The sequence below is a fragment of the Capricornis sumatraensis genome, chromosome X, assembly GCF_032405125.1.
Source record: "Capricornis sumatraensis isolate serow.1 chromosome X, serow.2, whole genome shotgun sequence".
Lineage (NCBI taxonomy): Eukaryota > Metazoa > Chordata > Mammalia > Artiodactyla > Bovidae > Capricornis > Capricornis sumatraensis.
The window spans coordinates 27,531,632-27,544,248 of record NC_091092.1 but is presented as its reverse complement, the minus strand read 5'-3'; the positions used below and the strand labels follow the sequence as shown (position 1 = coordinate 27,544,248).

Sequence of the window (12,617 nt, the reverse complement as noted above, 5' to 3'; positions counted from 1 at the left end):
TGGAAGCCTTCCTCAGTGTGAGGTTCTCCCTGTTTTGTAGAACTGCTGACAATGAGAACCCTTGGGACATGGAGGCAGAGCAAAGGCCTCCTGCTTTCCAGGGCTGCAAATGGCTTACCTGACCCTGATGGAGACCAGGGAACCCGGGGCAGGCTGAGGGCAGCTGTGTAGCTGGACTGTCACAAAGTGTTCCATGGCATTGCCTATTGTTTGAAGGTCTGAGGGGAAGGAGAGTGTCACAGTGCAGTGAGAGCTGCAGCTACTGTTGCTGACGTGCTTATCACACTCTGTGCCCCATGCTCAGGGCATGAAGAGCATTATCCTATCCAGTCCTCACACCAGTCCTGCGAGGTAGTAACTACTACTGCCTGGTTTTACAGATGCGGAGATTTTGAGAAGTTCAGTAAATGTGTCTGAGGTCAGGAGGTGGAGAATGTGGGACTCCCACTCAGACCTGCCTGATTTTTAACCTGTATGTTGTGCCACCTTGGTTAGATCCCCAAAAGTGCCCTAGAGAGAGGAGTAATTGCTTTTTAAATTTTTATTAATTTTTTTTTTTTTTTTTTGGCTGCCCTGGGTCTTCGTTGCCCAGTGTGGGCTTTCTCTAGTTGTGGTACATGCGCTTAGTTGCCCCTTAGCATGTGGAATCTTAGTTCCTGTCCAAGGAGCAATGACTACGTTGGAAGGTGAGTTCTTTAATGGTGGAGCACCAGGGAGGTCCCAGTAATTGCTTTTGTGAAGTTTCTTTGTCATGTTTGCTGAACACTTACATGTGTTTCAGGCTTTGTCCTAAGCTCGTTACATGTGTGTTAGCATATTGAGTCTCCCAATCACCTGTAACATAATATCATCTCCAACAGAGTTAACCCAAGAATGGGAACCTCCAGCCCCAGTGTTCTCATCCTCTGACCCCACCCCACCCCCACCCCGTACAAGCCCTCTCTGTAGTTGGCTGCGTGTGAACTGTATTGACATTCATTATGGAGCCTCAAGGATGCCAGAACCCAAGAATCCATGATTTGTAAGCTAATGGGTCATTTTGCTTTGGATCAGGAACTAGCTAAGGGGAGATGAGCCCGACTCCCCGAGTGTGTGTTCCTTCCTAGCACAGAGGGCACTGGGATGGGAAAAGTGCAACCCAGGTTGCTTGTAAGCACGTCCTCATTTTCTCTCCTCCCTCCCTTTCCAAATTAGGGTGAAGGTTGCCGAACAGTCCCCCTGGCTGGACATGTGGGGTTTGACAGCTTGCCCGACCAGCTGGTGAATAAGTCAGTCAGCCAGGGCTTCTGCTTCAACATCCTGTGCGTGGGTGAGTATTTCCATAGCAGGAAATTCTATTACAGAATATGGATCCTTAATGGCTGGATGTGGCTTGGCAGGTAATTAGGTTCCATAGTGTGTCGTTCTGATCTATTTGCAAGAGTATTTCTCCCCATCTTCTTCTTTTATCCCTCTGCTTGTTTTGTGAGCAGCTAGCTGTAATTACACTTTTTTTTTCTCTTCCCAGACCAGAATGTGGGGCCATCCCTTGAGGGTGGGGGGAGCTGAGCTGTGTGACACCCAGTGGAAATTCTGTGAGGGAGCTGACCAGTTCTTGTCAGGTTTGTTCTGACTGTAGAGAATAAGAGCCAGGGCAGAACTGGGAGGGAGGTAACGGCTGTGGAAAGATGCCTGCTTCCCAGCTGTGGGCAGTGGGTTGGGTCTGTCTGTTTCCTCTGCAGCCGTGCTGTGCTTGGTACAGTTTGAGCTTAAGCACAGGGACCACACAGCTGTGTGGCAAGTTCTTTTATTCCCTTTAAGTGTATCTATGCCTGGATCTTTAGTCTCAAGTGTGGGAACCATGTCTTAGTCACCTCTACTGTGCTAATCACAGCACAAAGAGAGTTCAGTGATGTACATGAAATGAATGAATGAATTATCCCCGCAGGAACCACTCACTATACTTCTCAAACACTTTCCCATGTTAGCAATTTGCGTCCTTACTAGGACTCTGGGAAGTGAACAGAGCAAGTGGTATTCATAGCCTCAAGGAACAGATGGAGACCAAGAAACTCCAGAGGATAAGGGACTTATCTGAGTCCACACAGGTCAAGTGGCAGAGCCATGACAAGGACCCAGGTCTGCCTGACCCTTTGTTCCTCCCACTGCTTCTGTAACCGCTGCCTGCAGCACCTCTTGAGAACCCAGAAGCGTTTTGGAAACTGTCACACTCCAACCAAACACATCTGAGGAATAGCAGTTCCCTGAAATTCTTTAAGAATCTCTCTTTAGACCTTGCTGCCGTGCTGTGCTCAGTACTGTCCAACTCTTGGCTGAGACCTTAAATAATCCCAGATTTACAAACATGATCACAGCATATAATTTTCACTATACGGTGCAGTAAGGCATACCTGCATATTTTCAGTGACGTACCTCCAAACCATAATGGCTGTATAAATACCATAATAATGGCAGTTTTCATGCCAATTAGAACACTCAAATGCTTGCTAATTGCCTTTTCTTATTTTTGTATAGAGCTTATGGGGAGTTCATTCATGTTGAGGGTCTGAACCACAACTGAATTGCATATTTTACTCTAATGTAGTCTAAAGTGATGTTTTCTAACTAAGGCCATTCCTTTCTGTGGGACTCTTTTATTTTTTTGTCTCCATCCCTGGCACGCCTCAGATCATTTCGTGGAGCAGAATAACTGCACTCTCAAAGACAAGTAGAAAAAACAAAGCCACTTCTACAACTGGGGGACAGGTGGTCAGCTAGGCTCACTCAGTAGCGACAAGACTCACTCCCACTGTCCAGCTCTGAAGTCTATGAGATGAAAATACATGCTTCGCAGATTACTTATCAGGGGCCTGAAAATCCACATCTAAGCTGTTAATTCTTCAAATGCCAAAAGTTGACCCATGGTTATGATGAAGTTCTATTAGGAGAGGGATACAAAACAAACAGCAGCTGTGGTGATCAACCTCAAGATCAAATGCCATCACATCCAATATTAGCACTGCCAGATCTTTCCCATCTTTGGCTGATGGCCAACTTATTTCACATAATATTTGATTACAGAAAACTTCTGCACAAACATGATGGAGTCCCTTGGCATTCCTCCCAGAGCTCCGGATGACCTGCGCTGAAGTTGAAGGGACAAGAAGTGAAGGCCCACCCATGTCAGCCTCTCAAACGAATCGCAGTTGGGTGGCTGGTACAGCTTTGGGAGAGCCTAAGTGTGGGGTAATTGGCCATTCGGACCACAGGCTCTCCTAGGGCCCAGAGGAAGAGGCAGCCAAGCTCCAGGCAAAGTGGGCTGGAAAAATAGTAAACCCCCACTCACCCAGGCAGTTACTACTGTAACTGCTTCACTGTGCACCTGTGGGGATAGAATTGCTCAACTGCTGGGGACAGACCCTCCAAGAGAAGGGGAGAAAGGAGACCGTTACACCCAAGGAGTCCCCTTCTCTTCCTCTCCCTACCTGAAGTTTCAGGAAATGGCTGTCCTAGTAACTCCCCTTTTAGCCCTGCGGGTGCACCCCTTGCATGCACCTGACCAGATTGGGTTAATTTCATTCCGCATCCCTGATCCACAAAAGCCTGCAACTCGTACATCCCCGTCTCTGGCTGGGCTCCCAAGCCTGTCCTTGCTCTGAGAACCTAGATTTTGGCCCTAAGTCACGAGTGGCTTACAGTAGCTCTTCGGCTGCCATCTCAGCCTGGCCATGGGGCGGGGTGCTGTCGCTGACTTGGCGAAGGGTCCATGGCTTGGCCACTGAAGGTGATTGTTTCTCTCACAGAACCTTCACTGACCATACTTTCGTGCCTACTGCCTGTGCATAACAGTCAGTTTTACTCCCTTAATGATGGCTAGAAAACCATTTTGTTTGCATAGGGTATGTTTCCCCAAAAGATTTTCTTTTCTGATCAAGCATTTTAAATAAATTTTAAGTAAATGTAAAATTATACTAACCCCAGCCTTGGTTATTAACAGAGACCTAGGATATTTTCATCACAGCAGTGTTTATCTGGTGCTAGGCTCTGATCAGAGGCTCCAGCAGCAGAGTGAGTACTCTACACACATATGTGCACATGTGTGTGATGGAAACAGGTTTCCCTGGTGGGTGGCTCAGACGGTAAAGAATCTGCCTGCAGGAGACCTGGGTTCAATCTCTGGGTCAGGAAGCTCCCCTGGAGAAGGGAATGGCTACCCACTCCAATATGGAATTGAGAGGGAGAATTTTTATGAATCAAGAGCATAGTTTTTATTCAAGGGCCCCAATAATAACATCTAGGATTATTTTTAAAGGGCCAGGCACATGGGTGTGAGCATATTATGTCTCCTTTCCAACAGTTGACAATAAATACAATAATTACTGAATGGGATGAGATTCCCCTCCCCCTCTAAAAAATCTACTAGTCCCTTAGCTTTAGAAGTCACTAGGATCCCAGGATTCCAGACATAGTACAGGAAGCCTCGGAGGAACCACTTGAGTCAGCAGTCCAAACATTCGACTGGGAAGGAACCCCAAAGAGATTCAACCCTCTGAATGTGCCAGCAACAGAGAATGCCTGTGAAGAGCACAAAGGGTCATAATGATAATATTTACTTTCAAGCTGCTCAGGATTCCAGGCTCAGCTGGGCTCTGTTGAACTTGGGGGGAAGAAAACATACAAGAGAAGCAGGATTGAGGCTCTGCAGAAGGAGGGGAAGGGCAGCTAGCATTCTCTCAAGGTCAGGGGGCGATGGTTTCAGCCCACCGTCTCTGGGAGAGGCAGCCATCCACTTGTCTAAGAAAGGCTGCCAGTGATAGTGTGCTGGTCAGCATCGAGCAACCCACTCTCAGGAGAAACCTTGCCATGGTTTATAGCATCTGCTGGTTTCCCAGCTGTCATTATTCTCACCATGCTGCTGTTGCTACTAAGTCTCACAATAGCTGGTTTTAAACTGCCAACTTGACGTAACTGCATGAGGGCTTGGGAAGAGCTGCAGGAAGCCGGGCAAGCCAGCTCCAGCACACCACTGTTTGCCAGGTCTCTGCAAGATGAGGGAGGCATAGAGGGCAAGGTCACAGAGTCAGACAGGACCCTTTCCCCGTCCATAGGGTCCCTTGGCCAACAGGAGTTCCTGGAGAGTTTCCTTTTGGACACCTCCCGGTTGAACTCAAAGACATCTCTCTTGGTTTTTTCCAACATTCAAAGCCAGAAGAGACAAGCTCCATGCGACTGTGAGTTCCATGCCAACAGAGATTGTGGCTGTCCTGTTCATTGCTGTATCCCCAGCTCCTAAATCTGTGCCTGGCTCCTATTAGAGGCTCTAAAGATTTGTTGACTAACTGAGTGAACCAGCATGTTGCACCTATTAGACACGGGAGCATATATGGGCTCCAGTGTCAGACTGCCTGCAGTCAAACGCTGGCATTGTCACATCCTACTTTTGTGACCCTGGGTCAGTTTCTTCCTCCACATTTTATAGATGAGGAAAGTGAGGTGCAGAGAGACTGAAGAGCAGGGGCAGATGCACGCAGCTAGGAAGTGCTTTGGTTAACTCATCGGTAAATTAAGGACAAATAGTATGGGCCTTAGGAAGCATCACTATGAATAAAGCTAGTGGAGGTGATGGAATTCCAGTTGAGCTATTTCACATCCTAAAAGATGATGCTGTGAAAGTGCTGTACTCAATATGCCAGCAAATTTGGAAAACTCAGCAGTGCCCACAGGACTGGAAAAGATCAGTTTTCATTCCAATCCCTAAGAAAGGCAATGCCAATGAATGCTCAAACTACCTACCGCACAGCTGCACTCATCTCACACACTAGCGAAGTAATGCTCAAAATTCTCCAAGCCAGGCTTCAACAGTACATGAACTGAGAACTTCCAGATACTTAAGCTGGATTTAGAAAAGGCAGAGGAACCAGAGATCAAACTGCCAACATCCGCTGGATCATAGGAAAAGCAGCACAGTTCCAGAAAAGCACCTACTTCTGCTTTATTGACTATGCCAAAGCCATTGACTGTGTGGATCACAACAAACTGTGAAAATTCTTAAAGAGATGGGAATACCAGACTACCTGACCTGCTTCCTGAGAAATCTGTATGAAAGTCAAAAAGCAACAGTTAGAACCAGACATGGAACAACAGCTGGTTCAAAATTGGGAAAGGAGTTCGTCAAGGCTGTATATTGTCACCCTGCTTATTTAACATATGCAGAGTACATCATGTGAAATGCTGGGCGGGATGAAGCACAAGCTGGAATCAAGATTGCCAGGAGAAATATCAACAACCTCAGATATGCTGATGACACCACCCTTATGGCAGAAGGCAAAGAAGAACTAAAGAGCCTCTTGATGAAAGTGAAGGAAGAGATGGTGAAAAAGCTGGCTCTAAACTCAACATTCAGAAAACTAAGATCATGACATCTGGTCCCATCACTTCATGGCAAATAGATGGGGAAACAGTGGAAACAGTGACAGACTTTATTTTGGGGGCTCCAGAATCACTACAGATTGTGATTGCAGCCATGAAATTAAAAGACGCTTGCTCCTTGGAAGAAAAGCTATGACCAACCTAGACAAAGTTATTAAAAAGCAGAGAGACATTACTTTGCCAACAAAGATCTGTCTAACCAAAGCTGTGGTTCTTCCAGTAGTCATGTATGGATGTGAGAGTTGGGCCATAAAGCAAGCTGAGCACCGAAAAACTGATGCTTTTGAACTGTGATGTTGGAGAAGACTCTTGAGAGTCCCATGGACGGCAAGGAGATGCAACCAGTCAATTGTAAAGGAAATCAGTCCTGAATATTCATTGGAAGGACTGATGTTGAAGCTGAAGCTCTAATACTTTGGCTACGTGATGCGAAGAACTGACTCATTGGAAAAGACCCTGATGCTGGAAAAGATTGAAGGCAGGAGAAGGGGATGACAGAGGATGAGGTGGTTGGATGGCATCACCGACTCGATGGACATGAGTTTGAGTAAGCTCCGGAAGTGGGTGATGGACAGAGAAGCCTGGCGTGCTGCAGTCCATGAGGTCACAAAGAGTCGGCCACGACTGAGCTACTGGGCTGAAACTGAATGCACAAGCTTATTTGGGGGAATACAGAGGAAAATATATGTAAGGTATTTATTTACAATGGTGTCCACATAAGTAGGTGCTCCAGAAGCAATAACTTTTATTATTATTACTCGAACCTGCTTGTTTTATGGAAAAAGAGACTGGAATCCAGAAAAGGGGGAAAGGCTTGGCTTAGGTGACATAGTCATTTAGTGATAACCCGCCTGGGACTCTGCATTTAATCACTTGCAACAACTGAATTGCACGAGGTACCAGAGGATGCAAACATTAACTGCAGATGAGGAAGAGGGTTAAGCTTTTCTTTGTCACAGTGGTGTTGAACTCAGGGTAGAGAGGTCAACACCAGACTATCCCAGGGAATATAGTTTGAAAAAGCAGATTTCATATTTCATGTTTTAAAATGAAATCTTGAAAAAAAAAATCTAGTCTTTCCAGGTTCCTATCTACATTAAGCAAAGTGAGAGGAAATCCTCTCTACTGGTGGAGATGACTTAAAAAGGGTTAAGAAAGCCTGCTGTCCACTCTTGAGGGAGGAGGAGAGAGAAATTGATCCTTGGGGACTCCTCAGGTTTCCTGCTGGAATGTAATGGCCAAGTCCCCACCTTCCTGCAGGGGCGTGGAATCTGCTGACCTGATGTGAGTTAGGCTCCCCTCCCACCCTCAATGCTCAGCCCAGGACAGCATCCCAGGCTTAGGCTGGGTCTGTGCCAGCCATGGAGAGGGAGAGAGTTCCTCGCCCCCCGCCCCCCAGCCTCCACATTGATGGCAACCTGGGCGGGAGCACTGAGAGCAATGGGACCAGTTCTTGATTTTCTGCCCTCTTCTCATGTTGCAATTCATGACAACTCCCTAGACACCCGCTGGGTCTTTTCTTTCAGACACTCATCATTGAGTGTCTAATTTCCACAGCCCTTTTGCGCTGGCAGGCATCCAGATGGTCATTTTCCCTGTTGCCCTGCCCTGCCCAGGCCGCCCAGCCTCCCTTTCTCCAGCTGCACAAACAGGGTGGGCCCCTCCCTCTGCTTACTGCTCCTGAGGGCTCTGTGTGAGCCTCTGCTGGGCGCTCCGGGTTGTCCTAGAAGCTGCCCGTCCCTTGCTCTCCAAGAAGTCTTAGGATCAGGGAGTCAGGGGCCAGCTCTTGGTGCTGGGGAGTCAGGGCCTACCACGTCTCAAGCCACTCAGCAGAGAGCTCACGGAACAGGAGAAAGGGGCTGATAGTGGGGATGTAGAGGGACGATTTATTAGGCATGAACAAAAACGGGCTAAAATGTAGCTTGAGCCTCAGCGCCCGAGGGAAGGCAAGTTAGGGGGAGGAGCCACCCTGGTTTCCCAGCTCAGAGGCGCTGGCCCCTTTACAGTGGAGCTGCGCCCCACTTCAGGTGGGGAGGCGGATGTTGTGTGCCATTGCTCGGCCAAGTCTGCCACCTCCCATGACAGAGGCCCCCCACCTCGCCAGATTTTTCTGGGGATGCAAATACTTCTGGTGCTCTTAGGGAGGGAAAGAAAGGGCCGCTTTTGAGAGAATGTTTGCTGCTAATAGGTATAGCAGATTCTGGCTGGAAATGTGATCTGTGTAAGGAACATTTCCCTGCACCCCGGCACTCAACTGCATTAGTCAGACCTGGCTATGAAATCGGGCTGGGGGGCCGGGTAGCCAGGCTGAGTTGAATGTTCTCCTTGTTTTCCCTCTCTGTCTCACCAATCTCTCCACACAGAGAGAGCTCAGCAGAGACAAATATTTTTTTCTTAATTTATTAGTTTTTAATTGAAGGATAATTACAATGTTGTGTTAGTTTCTGCCCTACATCAGTATGGATTGGCCATAGGTATACATATGTCCCCTCTCTCTTGAGCCTCTCTCCCACCTCCCACTCCATCCCACCCCTCTAGGTTGTCACAGAGCCCTGGTTTGAGTTCCCTGAGTCATACAGCAAATTCCCACTGGCTATCTATTTTACATGTATTGGTGTATATGTTTCCATGCTGCTGTCTGCATTCATCCTACCCTCTCCTTTCTGCCACTATCCACTCCCACTCCCCCACCGTGTCCATAAGTCTGTTTCCTGTCTGTGAGAGACAGATGTTTTTAAAAGCACCTCCTGTATTCATAGCTCATTATTCGGGATGAAAGAGGTTTGCAAGATGCAAAGCTAGACACACCCGGAGGGTGGAGGAGAGATGGACCATTTACGGGTTATGGGTTGAGCAGCTATAACCCCAGCCCTGGACTGCCCTGGAGATAGTGCTGTCGGTCACAAAGAGGGACTTGCCAGGCCAGGATTTGTCCAGGGCAAACCTACTCCCCCTCTCCCCCCGACCCTGCTCCCCATCAGGAAGACCTGTCAATTCTTACATCTCAAGGAATGGGAGCAGGGAAGGGGAGCAGAGGGGTGATGATAGCGGGGCAGCCCAGGTCTCCAAAGCACAGTCCTTGGCTCCTGGCAGTGGCTTAACATCCGTTGCGGCTCTTGGCTCTCAGGAATAACCTCCAAGAACCTTCACCAGTCCCCACAGCCCTGCCCCCACTCCCTAGTGTGAAAGCCAAGACTTTGAAATTCCAGTGGTTGAATTTATTAGTATCCTGCAGCCTGTTAGTTAAACAAACAAATGACTGGCTTGTTTGAAATCTAAAGGGAAGGATAATTTGTGGCCTGCTGAATTCCCTCCCCATTAGCTAAAAATGGTCTCCCCACTGGGATGTGCATCCCCTGCTGTCTGGGGCTGGCAGGGAATGGGGGGGCGGTGCTGAGAGGAGAGAATATTTATTTGAGGAGGGACTTCTGTCCCTTCTTTTAAACTTGAAGATAGCCCTTAAATTTTTCTTATGAAAGCTATACAAGTTCCTTGTAGAAAACTGGGACAATAGAGAAAAGCATAAAGAAGGAAGTGAAAACCACACACAACCCCACCACCCAGACATGACTATTTGGTAAGAGTACACTGTATGCCCTTCCAGTCGTTTCCTAGGCATGACTCTGCCTCTCCATCGCTGCCTTTTAACACGGTTTCTTTTTCTGAGTGTAAAAACCATGCATGCTCAATTTTCAAATAGTACAAAAATATGAAGACTAAAAGGAAAATTACCCTCATTCCACTATCCTGAGATGACTACCGCTAATACGTTGCTGCAGTTCCTTAGACTCCTTTTCACTTAACTGAGATCACCTAGTCCATCTAGTTCTAGGCGCTCTTCACTTAGTGTCTTACTGTGTATAGTGTCCCATGTCAGTGACTATACATCCAAAATATGTGTGAATGCATCACGATTCATTCTTTCATTTTTCAGGAGAGACAGGTTTGGGCAAGTCCACCCTCATGGACACCCTGTTCAACACCAAGTTCGAGGGGGAGCCAGCCACCCACACACAGCCAGGTGTCCAGCTCCGGTCCAACACCTATGACCTTCAAGAGAGCAACGTGGGGCTAAAGCTGACAATTGTTAGCACGGTGGGCTTCGGGGACCAGATCAACAAGGAGGACAGGTAAGGGAAGCGGTGGAGTGGAGAGGCGGGTGGGAAGCCCACGGGGAGGAGCTCTCCACTGGGTTCTTGCCAGACCTCCTGTCAGATGATGCAGGCTGTCAGCAGAGAGCTCGCTAGCACCGCCTTCCGCCAGGGTTCCTGTCTATTTCAGTGCTCTACTCCACGTGCTCTGCCGAAAGCAGGATGTCTTTTTCCTCCATTCAGCAAACATTTATTGAGTTCCTACCTTGTGCCAGGTACTGCCATGCTCTAACAATCTAAAGAAGAATGACCTTGTCTCAGACCTTGAGGCAGTCACGGGGAAGCCTGGTCTTAAATCAACAAGTTCCTTTGAGCATGACCTCCTCTGTAAAGGACAGGGTACAATGTTACAGTGAGAATGGGAAGGAGAGAACAGTCAGCTCCACTCAGGGCAGGGTGTGGGGTGGGGAAGGGGGTGGGGAGAGGGGTGTTCAGGGAGGCCTGCACAGAGGAGGTGTGCCTGACCTGGCCTTTGAAGGGCAAATGATTTTGCTCGACAGACAAGGGAAGTTTGAAAAGGGCATTCCGGGGAGGGACAGCAGCTTGTATGAAGGCAAGGTCTGTGGAAGACCATGGCATGCTCTAGGGGACGGCGCTTGTTCTGTTTGGCTAGACCAGAAGTGAAGCTAGTGAAGGTTGTTTCAGGACTGCCACTTGCCCACGACCCTCCAAAGCCCTAGAACTAATTTCTAGTCATTGTGTTGTTTGCTATTTCTTGGAGGGCCCTTCAAATCATATAAGCTTAGGTCCCATGATAGCCACTCTGTCCCTGGGCTGGTGCTTGGCATGAGCTGGGGAACAGTAAGGGTAGATGAGCCTGAAGAGGTAAGAAGGGGCCGGATCATGGAGGGGTTAATGGAATATGTGGATATGGGGCCACTGAAAAGCTCTATAAAGTAGAATGATGTGGTTGGATTGGCCTTTGCAGGGAGGCTTTGGGATAGTATGGACATGGGCTGGAGAGCAGGAAGACCAACTAGGAGACTGTTGGACCAATTTGATGGAGGCCGGCAGTAAAACAGGGAAGAGGAGACAGATGGGGTAACTGTTGGGTAGGTAAACTCAAGAGGACTTGGTAGAGAGGCTTGGTGTGAGGTCAGGAAGGCAAAAGAAGAACCTAGAATAAATAAGGCTGAGATTTCTGGCTTTGGAGAGTGGACAGATGGTGGTGGCATTCAGTAAGAGGAACTCAAATAGAACCAGGTTTAAAAAGAACCAGCTCTGTTTTGGACATGGTGAGCTTGAGATGCCCGTGGCCTGTTGAGAGAGGAGGCATCCTTCATCGGTTGGCAGCTGAATGTGCAGGGTTTCGAGGTGAGGAAAGGGTCTGTGTTGGCAAAAGACTTGGGTTATCAAGGTAGAGGGACTGTGTTCCAGCTGCAGACATATGTAAGATCATCCAGGGAGTGGAGTTGAGCAAGGTGAACACTGGGCTAAAAACAAAAGCCTGGGGATGTTAAGTCAGCAGATGGAGGAAAAGACATCCTGGAAGGAGACTGAGCTGGAATAAGCAAAGAGGTGGGAGGAGAGACTGTGGGCGGTTGAAAATGGTGTGCCAGGGAGGGCTGGAGTGAGGCTCAGATGAGGACAGGATGAGGGCTGGGTTGAGGTGGGGAGGGGTCAGATACCATCTGCATTTAACTAAAAATCACATGTAATCCCACATGCTCTTCGCAGAAAAGGTCATTCATCATTTTGAGCAAAGTGTCTGCTCATCCTTTGAGAATCCCCTTGCTTCTTAGCAAATTTGTATCCCAAATTTTTCTATCTTTTCCTTAAAATAACAACAGCCACACTCGTTTCCTTATAATGAATAGATATATTTAGCTCCTTAAGATTTGAACTGAATTCTGTTTTCCATTTGCAATTCTAGACGAAGGACACCTCTGCTTTTTATAGGCTTGTTTATTGTGCTAATCTTGTTTGGGGGAGAATAAATTAAACCCTGGGGGAAAGGGGATATTTGGGTCACAATATGAGTGATTAATCTCAGCTGCAGATTGCTCAGCATCTCCTCAATTAAATATCTTACGGTTCTCAGTAACATACGTTTGACAC

At 47.8% G+C, this 12,617-nt stretch overlaps 1 protein-coding gene across 2 annotated transcripts in view; it reads left to right on the top strand.

Moving 5' to 3' along the window:
• The window catches only part of SEPTIN6 (septin 6), a 73,436-nt gene that overhangs the window by 15,022 nt on the left and 45,797 nt on the right, over nt 1-12,617 (top strand). For both annotated transcript variants that reach the window (XM_068962776.1, XM_068962777.1), the window contains exons 2-3: nt 1,195-1,309; nt 10,343-10,538. In XM_068962776.1, coding sequence (XP_068818877.1) covers nt 1,195-1,309; nt 10,343-10,538 — 311 coding nt within the window. The remainder of the gene's footprint in view (nt 1-1,194; nt 1,310-10,342; nt 10,539-12,617) is intronic.